The sequence below is a fragment of the Ooceraea biroi genome, chromosome 2 (assembly GCF_003672135.1).
Source record: "Ooceraea biroi isolate clonal line C1 chromosome 2, Obir_v5.4, whole genome shotgun sequence".
Taxonomy (NCBI): Eukaryota; Metazoa; Arthropoda; class Insecta; order Hymenoptera; family Formicidae; genus Ooceraea; species Ooceraea biroi.
The window spans coordinates 788859-807453 of NC_039507.1; the positions used below are offsets into that span (position 1 = coordinate 788859).

General features: G+C 41.6%; 2 protein-coding genes across 6 annotated transcripts; one reads left to right on the plus strand and one right to left on the minus strand.

Annotated features, from left to right (window-relative positions):
• Nucleotides 1-1384: 1384 nt before the first annotated feature.
• Nucleotides 1385-10067, plus strand: LOC105282921 (protein son of sevenless). Of its 2 annotated transcripts, XM_011345252.3 has the most exons (21): nt 1385-2033; nt 2657-2920; nt 3015-3101; nt 3208-3288; nt 4160-4162; nt 4490-4639; nt 4768-4976; nt 5057-5240; nt 5338-5584; nt 5707-5937; nt 6018-6381; nt 6491-6683; nt 6757-6993; nt 7076-7231; nt 7319-7501; nt 7584-7710; nt 7791-8080; nt 8176-8401; nt 8644-8954; nt 9047-9287; nt 9444-10067. In XM_011345252.3, the coding sequence occupies exons 1-21, from the start codon at nt 1923-1925 to the stop codon at nt 9533-9535; spliced, it is 3987 nt and encodes a 1328-aa protein (XP_011343554.1). In that variant the 5' UTR covers nt 1385-1922; the 3' UTR covers nt 9536-10067. The 2 variants fall into 2 exon arrangements, with proteins under 2 accessions (XP_011343554.1, XP_011343555.1); XM_011345253.3 differs by lacking the exon at nt 4160-4162.
• A 290-nt stretch (nt 10068-10357) lies between these two features.
• On the minus strand, nt 10358-17880 carry LOC105282922 (anoctamin-4). Of its 4 annotated transcripts, none has more exons than XM_011345254.3 (14): nt 16756-17880; nt 15865-16198; nt 14664-14811; nt 14032-14314; nt 13787-13944; nt 13359-13604; nt 13086-13285; nt 12845-12982; nt 12498-12715; nt 12106-12414; nt 11734-12043; nt 11438-11643; nt 10839-11129; nt 10358-10747 (listed from the first exon to the last, which is right to left on the minus strand). In XM_011345254.3, exons 1-14 carry the CDS (start codon nt 16855-16857, stop codon nt 10454-10456), a joined length of 3237 nt encoding a protein of 1078 aa, XP_011343556.1. In that variant the 5' UTR covers nt 16858-17880; the 3' UTR covers nt 10358-10453. The 4 variants fall into 4 exon arrangements, with proteins under 4 accessions (XP_011343556.1, XP_026823665.1, XP_011343558.1 ...); XM_026967864.1 differs by having other exon boundaries at nt 14664-14805; nt 16819-17879; XM_011345256.3 differs by having other exon boundaries at nt 16819-17879.
• Nucleotides 17881-18595: the final 715 nt, after the last annotated feature.

The following is an 18595-nucleotide window of genomic DNA, read 5'->3' on the forward strand; positions in this document are numbered from 1 at the left end:
CGGTTGTATATTTGGGTATTTAAAACTATTAGTGAGTGAGTAAGTGCGAGCAATACCTTCTTGCAACGTGTTTGGTCGAGAATGATATTGCGCGCTGCGTTGTACTTGGTCATGGATATCAGTACATGGTTAACAACATTATATTTTTATAATTAATTTATACTATCTTAGAGCAACAAAATAGCAACAAATTTCAGTGTAGTTGTTTTTTCGATTCCGGCACTCTATATAGATTTTTCAGTATGGGGGGGTCCAGCTTAATGTTAAGCTGGACCCCCCCATTTTGATTGCAATTTCCTGCAAAACGGTTCGAGCAACAAAATCGGGAATAGAGCAACTAATTAGCACATAATTAGCACTAAATTTTCTAATAGGTCCGAATTGTTTTGGGGTTGGTGGGGGGTCCAGCTTAATATGGGTAAAGAAATTTTCGGATCATTTTCTTTCATAAGTTGTTGCCAATTTTTCCGTTTTGTATTAATGCGATTGCTACATTCCGACACAACACAATAACTCATCGTACATATATATATATCACTAGCGGAACTGAACATACCCGAACAGCCGAAGTTACACGAAGTGCCAGTGCTCTCCCCTTACCGCTAATCTCAGCTTCCCCTCGTAAAAGGCTCCGTCCATATATTCCTATTGCAATGAGATATACAGCCGCCATGATGCCTACTGATTCAAACTGCGAGATATCATCACCAACCTCGAAACTCGATTATCGTCGCTATCGATCTGGTCAGCGATCGATTCCAAGTTGACCACTTCGAGTGGCATCGAGCCACGGCACACGGGCATAGTCATAGATCTTATAAATATGGACAGGCCATTGGCTATAGTTTCTGTATTGAAATAGTGTCCGAGGAGGAGGTTGGAGAGAGAAAGCATGCTTTTCAGTACTTCTCTGTTCTCTCTCTGTAGTGTCCGGAAGTAAGCTTGCGCATGTCGGTTTTAAACATATGGACTCCTATTCTCAATTCATTTTTATCGATAAAAGTACTTCAAATGTGACATTTCAGCCTAGAGAGGGAGCCTCTGAGGGAGAGTGGCGAATTGGGTCACGTGACCTCATCGTGACCTCTGATTGGTTGGGGGTATTTAACCTCCATAGGTCGACATTTTGAAGTGAGATTCAGATGGCGGTACTGGATATACTCGCTGTCTTCAGGCACGCGCACTCCATTTCGTGGTACGCAAAATTAGGAGAGTTGCGCTACTGTATATACCGTGACCTTACCTTCTTACACCGTGCTTCGAGCCTATCCAGGTTTCATTGCGCGGCGAGCTAGCCTCGCGTTCTCGCGTTATCGATTGAGCAGGAGCGCGCGAGGCGGCTAAGGTGGGGCGCAGCGGGGTTAGGCTAGGCGGGGCGGGACGGGGCGAGGCGAGGCAGAGGCGAGACTCGCGAGAGTGGCGCGACGGTAGCTGTTGATAGTGTTACGCTGCTGGTGTTGGTGCGTTCGCGGGTGTTCCGGGCAAAAATTACAAATAAAGGGCGTGTTAAGATGCATCGATGCCGGAGCACTCGGACTCTCGGCACGCGCGGCACCATCATCACCACCACGAGCCCGCTGACGGTGACGCAGACGCCAGGAATGACGTGCGCGCGGTACGCGAGGGCGAACGAGCGACGTTACAATCGGTCGGCTTAACTATCGTGCGTCGTCGAGCCAGCAACGCGGGACGGGGATGCCCGTGCCCTGAGAAACGGACCGTGCACGACGACAGACGGTCGGATCTCCGTCGACAGCACCGTCGGCAGCATCCCCCTTGTGCGACGACTCCCGTGACGATGCTCCCGCGATATTTCACAGATTCCCCGTAGCACGGATTATTTATTAGCGAGATAGATAGTGCGTGCGTGCGTACGTACGTACGTGCGCGAGTGCGCGAGCGATCGCGCCGAATACGACGAGATGTTCTCGCCGCCGGCGTCGACGGCGTCATCCGAGCCGTCAGGCTACGACTTCCAGAAGGAGGAGAACGCTGCCAAATGGAAAGGGGTATTTGTCAACTCCTTGCCCAAGGTACGCTCCCCGCCGCGCTTTATCTTCTCTTTGCTCTTTGTCTGTCTCTTTCCCTCTCTCTTTCTCTCTCTCTCTCTCTCTCTCTCTTTCCTTCCTCCTGTCCCTCTTTTCCTCTTTCCCTTCCCTCTTTCTCTCTGTATGTGTTTCTCTCCTTCTCGCTCGCTATTTCGCTTTTCTGTCTCTCTATTATCCTGTTCCCATCCCCTCCAGTTCCTCTCCCCCGCCTCTCCACCTCGTTTTTTATTCGCTCAAACACACTCGATCATTTTTCATCCCGATGATTTTACGCGGAGGCTGGATCGATCAGTGACACTGAACGACGTCATCACCGTCGCGTGCGCGCGGTCGCCACACGACTTTTCAAACACGTTCACGTTTCCACTTTGGTTTCAGCAATTATGAATCACATTTCCCGATCATATCTCTCCGCGCTTCTCGTCGCCGAAATTGCCCGATTGTAAATACGATGGTCAAACGACCGTATCGTTCCTCTGGGGGCATCTCGCTTCACGTTTTACAAGTTTGCAATTTGTTTTGCAATTGTTTATCTCTATGACCAGCAATAATTACAAGAGTGTTACATCATCGAAGTGATTAAATTGAAGGAATCGTTAATTTTATAGGTACTAGAGCAAGTGCATCCTACCTTGGAAGCTCGACAAGATGCCCTAGATTATATGGAGAGTTTAATTTTAAGAATACTAGCGATGCTGTGCGACGAACCAGCTCCTCAGACCGCTCAGGACGTGGAGGAGAGAGTAAGGCAGACATTTCCTACGCCCATTGACAGATCGGCCGTTCGCGACGCAAAAGATGCGTTGGAGAAGGGAAAGAAAAAGTCACCGTTAGTGCTACCCGTTGATAAGATTCATCAGTTACTGCAAAAAGTACATATCATGTGTCCATGTTCATAAAATAGCAGAGAGCAAGTGTCGCAAAGTTAAATTTGTGCGATTGTAATTGTTATTGTTTTGTTTATAGGAAGTATTAAAGCAACATAAATTCGACTCGCAAGTTAGTTTGTTCATAACTGGAGTTTTGGAACACGTTGCTGCTGACATCTTCAAGGTTGGTATTCTGCTCCGATACCGTAACGTTTTGTGCCTGCAAGCCGACACGTTATTTTAATTCCTCGAAAGTATCTAGAAATAATTCAAGATTGTTTCCCCCGCAGATAACTGGAAATTACGTGAAGAACATTCGACACGTAAAGATTTCGTGCGAGGATGTAAAGGTCGCGATGTACGCGGATAAGGTGAGCCATTGTAAAACTGTACAACCTATGTTGCACTTTAATTAAGTGACGTATGCTTCATACCACATTTTACCACTTACACTTTGGGATTAATTACAATACTTGAACTATTGTGGATATTAACCCACCGAAGATCGATTGTAATGTTACAAAGATTCCTTGTAAAAGCGTGATTGATTTTATTTTTCACTTTTGTATGAGCAATATAATATTATTTTATTGTCATAGACAATGAGTTTGGAAATTAGATCCTCTTAGAAAATGATTTATTTAATTTTATTTATAAAAGTTGCAAAGTGCCAGAAATGAAATATTGGCCATTAATGAATTAATATATATATATATATACATATGTAGCTACACCGCAAGCATGATATAAATAATATAGCTTACATTATGTAATACACACGCTTCATATTTCTCTCTCAGAGAGTCGATGTTACTTACAAAATACTTTTAGATACAATGACAAAACTCATGAATCTTGTATAGGAAACGATTAATGTGAGTGGTAATATATCGCATCAAATAAGCAGTAAATGTGTGCAGTAGAGAAATATTAGTACCTTGTTAGTAGTAGCTTGCTTATTACACACTTATAATTTATATAAATTTTACAGTTGTTTTTTTTATACTGGCCGTATATCGTTGCATTTAAAAATACGTTATTATTGCCATCGTTTTCTTTTTGTAATCTGAAACGTCCATTATTAGAGTAGCATCTACTACTAGCAACGGGTACAATAATAAATTTCAGAATTAGCTACACCAGGCTAATTCTGGTTGCGTATATTCTATGCTTGCTTACATGCTTTCCACTAATATGTAACAACCCCAATCATGTTCGTTCTTCGCTCTTATGCCGTTATAGAGGGTACGTATTCTTGATTGCACAAAAAAAGTTTCAGGCGTCGCACTATCTTTAGGCGTCTTTGTATCGCTTTTGAAAACAAATTGTACAAAATTTGGCTTTATTTCTTTCTATTATTATTACTCCCGTAACAAGAATATTTATATTACAACTTACTAGGAAAACATGCGTCAAAAATCGTATGCATGCTGTTGTGGATATTAACGAGAAATCGTAACGACAAGTTCCGATATATTGCAGAACTATTCTCATTCTCTTTTTCTTACTCACTCTAATTGTTAAAAAGTACAAAAACGACTATTTGTAATATAATATACGATTTATTAACAGGCATTGATGGATATGTTTTATCAAAATGATTGCACGAAGACTCCACAGAGTACCTTGGGCGCAGTCGTTTCACAGACCTACGAAGAATCTGTTCGAGATCTCATTCACGACGAACGACATTACATTCGTGACCTACACATGATCATCAAGGTAATATATCATTATATAATCTATCGCTAAAAAATTAAACTCTCACGATACGTATAAACTCAATTTTACGTATTTAATTTAGTTTTTAATTTTAAAAAATGGATATATATATATATATTATACTCTAGGTATTTCGTGAAGAAATTGCGAAATTGGCGAAAGATAAGAGCGAGCTCGAGACACTCTTCAGTAATATTCTAGATATTTATGAAGTTACCGTGACATTACTCGGCAGTTTAGAGGATATAATGGAAATTACGGAAGAGAAGCAAACGCCCACTGTCGGTTCATGTTTTGAGGAATTGGCGGAGGCAGCAGAATTTGATGTTTATATAAAGTAAATATAGTTTTTATATAAAGTCGGGCCTGACGTGTATCATGCTTATTAAATTCTCATCGTTCGTGTTATGTCGCTAGGTATGCGAGAGACATTAACAGCTCGGCTAGTCGAGAAGTTTTAACAAAGCTATTGTCGAGGCCGGAAGCTAACGCGGCCCTACGAGCAGCGGGACACGGTTTCAAAGAAGCTGTCCAATATTATTTGCCAAAACTCTTGTTGACTCCTATATGGCATTGCTTCCTATATTTTGATTACATAAAGGTATCTGTCTTCATTTAAATGCAAACATCCTAATTAGCAAAATGTTGAGGACTATCCCCATGGACTTTCTAACGAATCACATTTTTGGAAATCTCAGGTTTTACACAAGCGAACGCCTAATGTAGAAGATGGTGAAACTCTGGAACAAGTGCAAGGCTTGTTAAGACCACTACAGATGGAATTGCAGTCTGTGGTTAATCTTCCGAAGAAGGATGCTGGCTTGCGAATGCCAAGCAGAGCCAGGAGACAGGCGGCACTGGAGAAAACCAGTGAATTATTAAAGACCGTGGAAGGCTGGGATCATCATCGAGATATCGGGCAATGTTGCAATGAGTTTATCAGAGGTAATATTATATATATATAATTATAATTTTTTCATTCGATCATATTTAATAAATTTTAATTCTCTCATTCGAATATATTTATAATTTTCGATGATGGATGATTATATACCAGTAATTTACAGAGGACATGTTGGGCAAAATGACTGGAACGCGAAAAGTAACCGAGAGAAAGGCCCTGTTATTCGATGGCTTGCTGTTATTGTGTAAACCGGCTAGCGGTAAGAGGGCTAGCGTTACCGCCGCAGCGGTTGCGGTCGGTGGAGGTGGACATCAAACGCAAGGCGAAGGACTGCGCTTGAAGGAAAAATTTTTTATTAGAAAAGTCGATATTATTGACAGAGAGGATACTTTTGGTACGCACGTATTTGCATGCAATTTTATCAGGCGATGTCATTTATAAATTTACAGATTCGTAATCGTAATATATTTACAGATGTAAAGCACTTGTTTGAGATTGCACCGAGGGACCACCCTAACGTTGTTCTCGTTGCCAAGACTATCGAGGAGAAGAATAGCTGGATGGCAGATCTCGTAATGTTGAATACAAAGAGTATGTTAGACAGGACGCTAGATAGCATCCTTTTGGACGAAGAAAGGAAGCATCCACTAAGGCTACCTCTGCCTGAATTGTATAAATTTGCCGAGCAGGACAGCCCGGAAAATATCGTTCTCGAGGCGAAGGAGAACAGTGGCGTTCCGCTCATTAAGGGTGCAACCTTGATAAAGCTAGTGGAGAGATTAACTTATCACATATACGCTGATCCCGCTTTCTTAAGAACATTCCTTACCACTTACAGGTAAGTAATGATGGTAAAATAGTCACAAGGCAGATAATCACGCAATATTATGTACTGTAATTCTTTTTACGTCATGATGAGTATTATTTGTCGACGATGCGTTTTACAGGAGCTTTTGCTCGCCCCAAGAATTACTGACGTTGCTGATAGAAAGATTTGACATACCAGACCCCTCATTGGTCTACGGCGAGGAGGAAAAACCTGCCGTGTGTAAAACGACATCGAGAGAGGATTGGAAGAGATATAGGAAAAAATTCTGTCAGCCGGTGCAGTTTAGAGTTCTAAATGTTTTGAGGCACTGGGTTAGTAATAAATTTCATTTCTGCTCTTACAATGTCTAAAATACTTTTTTTTCTAAGTTTTGTTCTTTATCAGGTGGATCATCATTTTTACGATTTCGAACGTGATAGGAGCCTTTTGGAAAGATTGCAATTGTTTTTAGATACGGTTAATGGCAAGTCTATGCGGAAATGGGTCGATTCAGTATTAAAAATTGTACAAAGAAAATGCGAACCGTCGGAACAACGACCTATCACATTTAGCTTTGAGCGATCTCCTCCGCCAATTGAGTGGCATCTTAAAGTTCCTGAGGAAGAATATGGAATACTTACAGTATGAAAATTTCTCCTTTTTTTTAATCTTTATGTAGAAAATTCCCAATAATCGAATTTAAGTTAATTAATCGAAATTACAGTTACATCCTATCGAACTAGCGAGGCAATTAACATTGTTGGAGTTCGATCTGTATCGAACAGTAAAGCCCTCCGAATTAGTCGGGTCCGTATGGACGAAAAAGGACAAAGAGAAAACGTCGCCGAATTTGTTGAAAATGATCAAGCATACGACAAATGTAAGGTTTTTATTTATCGCGATGTATAAACTGTGATGGATAAAAGTGTTTTGCATTATTAATTTGATTTTTATTACCCTCTGATAGTTTACGAGATGGTTGGAAAAGGAGATATTGGAAGCCGAAAATTTCGAGGAGAGAGTAGCCATCGTGTCGCGCGCGATCGAAATAATGATAGTGCTGCAAGATCTCAACAATTTTAACGGCGTGTTAGCAATCGTCAGTGCTATGGGATCGGCTTCAGTTTTCAGGCTAAAATTTACTTTCCAAGTACGTCTAATTTGTATATTTTTCTTTCTTTTATATCGAGCCATTTTATCAGACATTTCTTTATATTTATCTTTTTTTGCAGCAAATATCAGCAAAGGCAATCAGATTAGAAAAGGCGTTGGAAGAAGCACGAGAGCTTAATAGCGATCATTTTCGGCGATATCAAGAAAAGTTAAGGTCCATCAATCCACCTTGCGTACCTTTCTTCGGTAAGTATTGCAAAATGACGATTCTTCGTTTTGTGTTGAAGATTTAGATTCCCTTTTCAATTTTAAACTTTTGTTTTCAGGTATGTACTTGACCAATATTCTGCACATTGAAGAGGGCAATCCAGACTACTTGCCAGCCAGTCCTGAGCTCATTAATTTTAGTAAACGGCGAAAAGTGGCGGAAATAACTGGCGAAATTCAGCAGTACCAAAATCAACCTTACTGTCTTTCAGGGGAGCCTAAAATAAGACAATTTATCGAAAATCTGTGTCCTTTCGATCCTAATATGAAAGATGCGGATATAAGCAATTATTTGTATAATAAAAGTTTAGAAATCGAGCCAAGGGGATGCAGGCAACCTCCGCGATTTGTAAGCATTATTCAGCTCAACATAACATAAAAAACATAACTATTCTCACATCTTTGTCATTATGATTTGTATGTTATCTGAAATTTTCTCGATAGCCACGTAAGTGGCCAGAGCTAAACTTGAAGTCACCGGGAATCAAAGCCAGAAGCCTCAGTGGAAGATTGCCAACTCCGTTGCACGCGGTAACGTCGAGTATAAGGTTGCACGATCCTCCAGTGGAAGCGCCGGCCCCTACCGAATTACCGGAAACACCGCCGCACGGCTCGCAGATCGGAGTTCCGCATACAGGAGATCACAGCGTTTTCGCACCCGTTTTATTAGGTACACATTATAAAAACTTTTTAAAGTCCACAGCTGTATCTCTTATTTTTAGGCTTGAATAGAAAGAATTATTTTCATCGTTATATTTTCTTTTAACATTTTGAATCACTATTATTACTTATAAAGTATTTCCAGGTATAATGATATGCAGAGTTCATAAAGTGCGTGCAAGAGATAATTTCCACTTGTTTAATTTGTGAATTTACAGTTATTGCGATAATGACTTTGATACGTTTTTCTAGGAAATGTGCCACCTCCGGGATCACCTAGTCCACCCAGCATATCATGGCTTTCGATCACTTCGTCGAACAACAGCCCTCAAATGGGATCACCGGGTCATTTTCCTTCAACGCACCAACAACATACCTGCTTTGGTTTCAATTCCAGCACTATGAGCTTAACGAGTTCTATAGCAGGTTTATCGTTGTCAAGTGGAAGCCCTAGTGCAATGGCAACGCCACCGTCTCCCGGTAATGTACCTCCTAGCCAACCGCCACCTCTACCGCCTAGATCTCGAAGACGTGAGAGTTCGTTTAGCGAATCATCGCAACAAGTAAGATTCTAAGTATCAATGTTCAGCGATTTTTATCGAGCTGTTGTGATTTTTTACGAGAAAATTAAAAAAATTGTTTTAAACAAATGTAGATGAGACAAGCGCCAAACGCACCAATTCTTCCCCCGAGAGACGATATCTCGCCGCCGCCGTTACCGCCGCGAAGGGAGGCACCGCGATTTCCTCCGACTTTAAACGCAAGCACTTCAGCATTATTGGCACGTCGAAATTCCACATTAGAAAGTACATGTTGTACCGTCGTTCATCCGTCACGGAGACACATGTCTCTCAATGGCCCTAGCCCCACGAAACATCCACCAGCGCAGCCTAATGGTAAAGCGATGCTATTTACATCAGTCTTATACCTTTCTCTTTCGCGTGTACAATTTTATTTTAATACGGCAATAGCAGTAGTTTTAATATTTTAATATAGACAAAGGCAACAAGCTGTTTCAATCCGATATTAATTTTAATGCCGTCACGTTTCAGGATCAGTGACACCGAGGTTACCGCCCAAGCCTTTACCAGGACGTCCACCCACTACCATGTTTAACTTCAACGCTCCCCCCGGACCTAGTTGAGTGTCGTTCTTCCTGCAGTCGTTTTTACCTTGTTGAGAAAAAGAACACTCTCAGTCGAAGCGTAGTCCGTTCGGTAAATTAAACAAAGTTGAAATCTTCCTTGCCGCACAAATCCCTTGTGAACGGCATGTTTTAAACAAATCGACGGAGCCCAAACAGGGTACTCGTGTATTTATGGTGACTTGTATCTTGACAGTTTGACAAAGTGGTCGAACATGAAAAAAATATTGAGCGATATTTATTGAACGCGGACGATTCTCACTGGACACTCTTATGGAATACATTTCATCATTCCTATTTGAAATAGCCAGTGGTTTATGTGCACCGTGCCTTACAATCTTAACTGAATGGACTATGCTCAATTTCAGTTACCTGAATGACTTCCTCTCCTTGTAAATCCCTGTCTCTCCTTCAAACACAACTGTGATATAGTCTGAATATAAAAAAAAAATACGTTTATGTAAATTAGATTTTATATAAAGTAATCGGCGTAAAACAGAAAGTGATGTATGTATTAAAATGAATGTATCGACATGTATACATATATAAATGGAGTATATACATATGTATATGTATGTATATATGCATATTCATGTGAAGCAAAAGTACATGTATATTATTATAAATATATTCTACATGTAATAACGCGTTTGTGATAATTTTTCGGAAAAATATGGCATTACGTGCCAAATAAAAAAAAAAGATACACATTGCGTAGCAACAACTCGTATCGTTTATACTTTACGGCGTGGACCGCGAGAGCGTAACGTCGGAAACGCACGCGTTCGTCGTGGATTTGGATTGCAGTTGAATGGAAAATTACAAATACGATGTTTGGCTTTATTTCTTATTATTCTTACATATGTAATTGAATCTTGGTTGGAATGCGCGAATGACATAAGAGATCCACGTCCAGTATCACGGGACTTCCCATACTGTGGAGTTGTCGCTGCGCCTGCTGTGCCTGACGCCACCGTCAGCGTGACCATCCAGAATGTCGCTCAGTTTACTGAATCGCCTGGCCCAGCTTCCTCTGCCGATGCTTCCGGCCTCTCTCAAGACGGAAAGTATATCGTCATCGTCCTCCTTCCCCCTGATCTCCTTTTCGTATTTCTCTTCCTGAGCGATCAGTCGTTCGCGTTGTATCTGAGTAGTCAGGGAGTGTGGCACAGCCGGTATCACGTAACTCATAATGCCGGTAAGCGCAAAAACCTAAAATGTAAGAATTACATTTATCTTCGAAGTCGCAATAAAGTTGAATGAATTTTCATCCTTTTTAGCGAAAAGGAACTTTTCGGCTTACAAGGTGCTCGAAAATGACGACGAAAGCTAAACGCGCGGCGAACACGTGCCAGTACTGCGGGCTGAGTCCGTAAGGCTCATGGATGTCATCCGGACCGTTTCTATAGCCCCTGTATTGACATGTCTCTGGATGTTCGTCGTCCACGTCGCTCTTCATGTCGTCACGATAATCGGAAGTATTGAATTCAGACAAAGAGCTATCGATGTAACCCACTAGATCATCAGTGGGCGAATAAACGAACGCGTACACGCTACGCGGAATAAAGTCAGATGTGTACGCGATAACGAAGGCCTGTAACATACAGTTTGCAATCGACTGTTAAAAAATAGGACTGAAGCGCGTAATATACACGGAGAAATTTTTCTAAAGGATTTTAAATTGTAAATAAAAAAAGTATTTAGTCTAATTTGTCTAGAATGTAATATGATTGCAATGCTAAATAAACCATAACAGATTATAATTTCGGATTTAGTATTGTCTTGCAATCGCACAATACAAGTGCATCTCGCCGGTAATAATTTTACTATTAGCATAATACTCAGTTATTCAGCAGAAATTTTTCTCCGTGTATGCATGACTCGAAGAATTTGCGTGCATACGTTAGACACGACCGCCACATAGGTAACGCCACGAAGAATACCAAACCAAGCCCCGATGTCTTCCACCCGTTCAGCCAACGGTCTTCGGGCTTCCTTTACCATTTTGTACGCGTCCAATCTTATCTCGGCGATATTATTCAACAAAGCGAATAGAGGTGCTAATGGAAACGCTGCCACGAATAACGTCACAAATCCATATTGCAGAACTGTCGCAAACAGAAATCAGAAATAGAGAAATAGAAAAAGTATTTATAAAGTATTTATATGCCTCTACAAGGTGGAAATTTGTTACTCACTCATTTCTAAATACTCGTCGAACAAAGCCAATCTTCCTGGATCTTGAAGCTGATAATCTTTCTCCCAACAGGTGTACCTTCTGTCGTGATTCGTGGTCGCCGCGACCTGCGTTCTTTTGCGCCACCAATTCCACATTTTCGGCGACAGAATCTCGAGGAAATTGTTGAAGCATTGCTTGCCGACCATTATAATCGCGAGCTGGATACAGACTTCCGAGAGGCAACCAGCGGGATCGCACACGTCCGTCTTGATGCGGTAAAACTCTGATGATCTCGCGTCCGCGTCTCCGGGATGGACGAAAAATCTCCCCTAAATAATAAATGATTTTCATTAGAAACTCTCACGTCATTCGATATCGCGTGCTGACATACCTTGAAGAAGGCGATGTAAATCAAGGAAGAGTAAAAGTTGACGAACTCGAATAGAAAGATCTTAAACGTAAAGCTGGATTCGTATTCCGTTTGCGTTCTCGGATTCTCCATGTTGACCATCCACCGCGCCAATCGGTGATATATTCGCGTGAGTATCATAATTATCACCAAGTTGATGAGGGCGGCAGTCATGGAAGTGAATATTTTCGCGTGTCTTTTCAAGAAAGTACCGCCGCCACCGTAAAAGACGGCGACCAACGAGATGCGGTACACGATCGTTCCCAAAACTGCACCAAGAACCACGCAAATCTACGCACAGGTAACAACGATAATATAACTATTGCGATGGCTATCGCGCACTACGAAGAGAAAACATAAAAAGATATAATTACCATGAAAAATACTAACGAGCCGGTGGCGAGATACCGTATGGCTTTGGAAAACACGGGCATATATGGTTCTTTCTCCTTCGTCACGGGATTTATTCGGAATGTTTTAACGGACGCCTCGAATTCAGGTCTGGGCTCTTCGTTGTAGTCGGTGTTCTGAAGATCCCATTCCCAAACTAGCACGGCTTGTCGCCGCTTCCAAAGCTCGAGAAACGTAGTGGCTGTTAATAAATCGTGTAGATTAAAACAAATAATAAAACGAACATACACACACACACACATGTATATATTATGATTTATCATAATATAGTAGAGTAGAGCAAAATATTCCAGTCCTTTCTTCATCTTACCCCAGAAAGACATAAAAATGGCGAAGAAGACAGTCGCGGGATTGTCAAATAGGTAAGTCAGTTTCGAGAATAGGCAGGAGTCGCCTAGTTTTTGATAGGTGCATGCTTTATCGCAAAGAGGACATAGAGTGATATTTCCTGAAAGGTTGTAGTACGTGATATTAGAAATGTTAGAAACATTTTAGAAGAATTCCTTTCGACTGGAAAACTAGGAAACTATATGAATACAATATATGCGAACCAGCTAAATCAGGATCGCAAATTTCCTTGCTGGGAACATTGTCCTCGCCGTCCATGCTTCCAAGGCCATAAATGAAGCACAGGAGTCCCACCACCGCTGGTGGATACAAGCTTTTCGTGTAAAATCCCAGCCACGCGAAATAGAGGGCAACTTTTTCGCCAAAATACCGTCTAATTAGCCACAGCGGCTGCTTTTTGTAGCTAAAAGTACGGAACAACGTAAATGATGTTTCCAAATAAAACGCTGCTGGGATAATGAGATATAGTCTATTACAATTGCGAGGGCCTTGCCCATATTAAGTACAACAGATGCCTATCAAGGATTTCTCCGTTGCGCAGAGGCCTATTATAAGGACCCTCGTGCAAAGGAAAACAGTCGACATACGTTCCGTCCGCTAAAAGCCTGCGAATACCCGACTTTTCATTGGTCTCGTCATATCTCGCGCGTGATAATATCTGCATCACTATCAACGATCTTTGGGCAGGCGTATAAGCATTGTCTCTCTCTTTCACGATAAATCTGCAAAATGCAATTTCGCCCCAGTTGGATTTAATAATGCAATTAAAATCTACTACTAGAAAAAGCACTTTTCCAATTTCACGAATAAGGTCTCAATCACGCGATGCGAGTGTAACGTATCATTCACTAAATAATTCTCTTCGTTCGTGCTCAGTCTGACAATCAGCGCCGCATGACAATACCTCTCCTCGCGATCGCTGGAATCTATATAGTCGTAAAAGTTCGGTTCCTCGGAATACTTTGTCGTATCCCAAGTGTGTATCTTGCGTATCCACTCTGTCCAGCGCAGCCACCTCTCCCAGATCTTGGATATTTCTTTGGCACCGTCTGTGTCCTCCTCCTGTCAATTTCAATTCACGAATATATCGTTTACGCGGAGCGAAATCCATGGCGACTACGCGCGCGACTAACTCCAAAAGAGACATACCCAAGTCTTCATGGGAATCGTCTTGAATCTCTTCGTTGGTAGTTTCAGACCTATCACGTCAGCGTATTGCACTTTTATCTTCCACGGTATATGTAATTTCAGAAAATATGTTTTCCCATCAAACGAATTCTCCTTAGGTTCCAGTTCAAGCTGCAGTCCCTCTTTTAAGAGATTCTGTTGAAACACCCGCCTCTGCTCTCGCCGACGAGCCTCCAGCTCGGTCATCACACCTTCATTCTCTTCCTGATAGACCAGTATCATATCGATCCTTCGATGGCCATCACTAAAATTGAAATACATTGAACAGAATTAGAGAATAAGTATTAAGGGAGCTATTAAGTCGAAGAGACCTAATCTAATGTAATAATGACTTTTTTTGCGTATTCAGGCTTTACATTAGACCTGTTTAAAAATGAAAAGCTACGGAAGGGATTAAATGACTTTTCTTATATTTTCGTCGTACGAGCTCGTTTATTCGTTCGCGTTTACATTTCATGACGAAAAACTAGGACAATTGCTAGATTCCGCGGAATCGTATTAGACTGGTTATGCTATGAACGAGTGTATACGTCTCGGCACGCTCGAGGGATACCAAAATAACTCGTGACATATCGCGATAGACAACTACTCACCGAAAATAAAGTGTCTCAAGATCGATCCCCGTCTCCTTCGGCGGCAATGAATCTCCCGTGGTCTCGGCAAAGTCCACCGAAACCGGTGTTCCCGGTAACGATGGATTGATCTCTGGAGTCGTTGGTGCCGTGAGCCTAGGACCTTGATCAGTTTAATAAATAAAATTACCATAATCATATACATGTTCCTCGACTCGAATTTTAAGTCTGTCACCATCTTTCTTATCATAATTAATTAATGCGAGTATTCCTGGTGAATCACAGTGAATTGCAAGAATATCCATACGAATCCTTTCGAATTATCGACTTGAATATGACTGATTATTTTCTTTTACAAAGAGAACATTACTCGCAATGTGTTAAGTATGGACAATTAGTATCTGTTGCGTAGACGGTAAAATTTTGCATGCATCATTCGCATTGTTCGTACTATGAAATGGGAATAATGCGGAAAATAGGGACAATTATGTGAAGAATTATATAATATAAAAAAAAACCGAGTTATTTTCATAACGAAATTCAGAACCTGCAGACCTTTCCCATTAAAATATTATAAAACAGTAAAGAGCGAAATTAAATGCGATGAGTACGCTGATACCATGTGCACTTTCGTAAACTTTCTTCGAAATGTTTTATTCGGTACGGTTTACAACCTTGAATACGCGTGTGCATAACAAAACGGTATACTTGCTCTAACAAGGAAGTTTTATTACGAAAAAAAAGTTAGTTGGAGCAAAGTTGGAGTATGCGTTTGCGGAACGGTAATACAGTAGCGGAGCTAAGTCAGACGTTGCATTATTAACATCTGATATTAGTGACACGCTGACATTCGTGTGCATATTGATCGTGGTTTACTGACATAGCTTTATTGCCATTGTAGGCAACCGCGAGTGTGTGTCTCATGTTTTATTATTCCTCTTATATACGTCGCGTAGATCGCATATGTCATGTCGGCTATATCTAGCAAACATCGCTATTAAAGTGCGTGACACGGTCTCGTAGGAGGATTATCCAGCTAAAATTAGTTTGCGTTATCGCACGAACGACAGAATTTTACGTATTTAAGAAGTACACGTACAATACGCAACGGACAAACTCAAAGCAATCGCTAATTGTCTGTCGGTGTGCGTATTCGTTCTCGTGTCAGCCTTGAAAGTCCAGCTATAAGCACTTCCGCTTTATGTTATGTTATGATCCTCACCGAAAGCATCCTGCGTGATCAAGTTGGTTCCGGATGGGTACACACTGGATCTCGACACTCTCCTCTTGATACTGGGCGTCCCCCCGAATGGCAGACCATTTTTCTCAGGCTCGTAAATGATCTCCCTGTTATTCAAGTAAAACAATTCCGGGGATCTTTGCCCGTTGCACGATCTGACGGTCTTCACCGGTGTCGATCTGACCGAGGACCCGTGAGACGAGATGTTTCCCGAAGGGCTAGTCGTTTTGTCGTCGTTGGACTGATGCTCGACCGGGCTATTCTCGTCAGGATGAAGAAAGGTGCTCCAACTGCCGCGTCTCGAACCGTGGTTATGCTGAAATTATTGAAATATTTACAGCTTTTGATTTACAGCATTCTTGATTATTTTGATTAATCGTATATCCATATTTCATATCCTTCGATCATAATGGAACGAAAGAGTCATTGCCAGCCTTTTAATTTTGTGATGGAATCGCTAACGACGCGCGCAAAAGGACGGAAAGAAGCTCACGAAGAACAAAATGGTCGGACGATCGATATTTTAATCGCTTTAAAGATCAACATGAACACTTGTTAACTCGTTCATTATGTAGCAAAAAAGCAGTATTATGCTGATTAAGTAATAAGAGTCTAACAAGGCTCGACTAAGAATATAAAAATTTCATGTAAAGAGCACATATTCTTTCTTTCTCTTTCTAACTATAGTTTGCTATTATTTATTATTTTATATTTTGTTTTCTGCTTTTTTTACGCTACATTTAGAATTTCTTTTTTACAATGTGATACGCATTTACGGTTGAATTGTCATTAACGTACGTGTGTGCGTGTGCATGTGTGTCTTTACAATCTTTATTTAAAGATATATGCACATGTTATTAAACAATAACTCACTATGAGAAATATTCTCACATGCGAGGGATGCAAAACCGAATTTTGGAACGATGCTAAGTATACCTGGCTGTCATCGTCTACTTGCAGCTTGCTATCATCCATGTCGATCTTCTCTTAAGTTTCTTTCAAGGTACGTTCACGCAGGTCGGAAGACTTTCGACAGACAATGCTCGGATCGTCAGTCGATCCGATGACATCTTTCTATCTCCAAAAACGGCGAATTATCGCGATGACTGTCGGGAGACGATTGATCAGTAATTCGCGCGCAAAGTCGAGAAGAATCGTTCGCTCCTCAAGAGAATCATTTCGAGATGATGCCTGACATCTCTCAGATCTCAGATATTTGAGATACTTGAAATATCTGCCGTGCTGCTACCACCGTGTCGAATCGCCCTGATCGCATCCGATAGTTAATCGCAGGAAAATGAACACCGATCAATGCTGATAGCTTGAATAGTGGTGGCTTCGTGTCGGTTAGATGGCCGTTCAATTATGGATGGGACACGACTCAACCCCGCTCGAAGAAATGCGGTGGTGGTCAGGGTCGTGTACTCCGAGCCCTTACGGAGGCACGACAGAGGACACTTCGAAGGCAGCCTGTCCGTGCAATCCCCTCGATAGGCTTCGAACTTTTACACTGTCGAACATGATGACGGACTTAACGCGTCTGATTAATTTAACGCTGAATCTATGCCAACCACCAGCGACATTCGTCTAACTGGTTTAACTGGTCTGGTTCACAGTTAAATCAATTCTCGGCATACCACCGCGCCCGCGATCGCCTCTTCCTTATATCCTTCTGATCTGACCTTTGAGTATCATTAAAGAGGTATCTTCACAAGTCCAAGTATTTTTATTCCTGAAAATTTCAATCACAAATTTTACGAACGCTCGTTCTTTTCTCCTTTGAAATACCTTGCCGATCGAGGAACGGACAACATGAAACGAAACGGAGCGACAGTCGAGCGGCTTTTCAGATTTTTAACGCGCGCACGTTGTATTGCAGTTTCTATCGCATCGAACCGCGCGAGCAGAAATTTTTTTATTCCTACGAACGAATTGTTCCTCGATCGAAGCGGTTGTTCCGCGGCCAATAGTGTGTCATGTACTGACCAGTGGATAGCGGTACGATGCTTATATGTCACGCACGTATCGCCCCATCAATGCTGTATCATTTGTGTGGTTGGACATACGTTTCGTAAGGGGGGCCGATGTATGTGTGCATTACCAGGATCTCGCATACGTGGGGAATGGAAACACCAGCGGAATGTCGAGGCTTTCGAAATCGCTATGGTTACCCGATAGACACAACATATGTCTGACATGTATGCCGTCGTAAACGACGCATCAATCGAGCTGCTCATTTGTGCTTGAACTTGAAGCGTCTCCCACGGCAGCCGGAGGGGGATGATATAAAAAATGCGCATAATCTTCCTCGCGCGTGAAACTTGTTCTGGCAGCAAAACGAAGTGTTTTATCGAATTAATATTCATTATTAACTATCCTAATTTATTATTACGTTATCGTTTATTCCAAAATGCGGGAACTATCCAAGTATCCAAGTTGTGTTTGCGCTTCGTACGAGTAACGAATCTTCAAGGCAATCACGTTGACAAAAATCGTAGAGATCCGATTAATCCATCTTTCATCAATTATTTCGAGACTCGTGCCATTCTTTGATAATTCCCTGATAACTAAATATTAAATATTCGTGAAATTCGAGTTGAAGTGAAATCGAATTCGAGCGAATTTGAACGAAAGCGTTCAAAAATTCAAATTAAGCGCAAGAGCGATCGAGTTGCGTCGGTAATTCGCTCGAATTGTTCGTAGGCTACCAAGC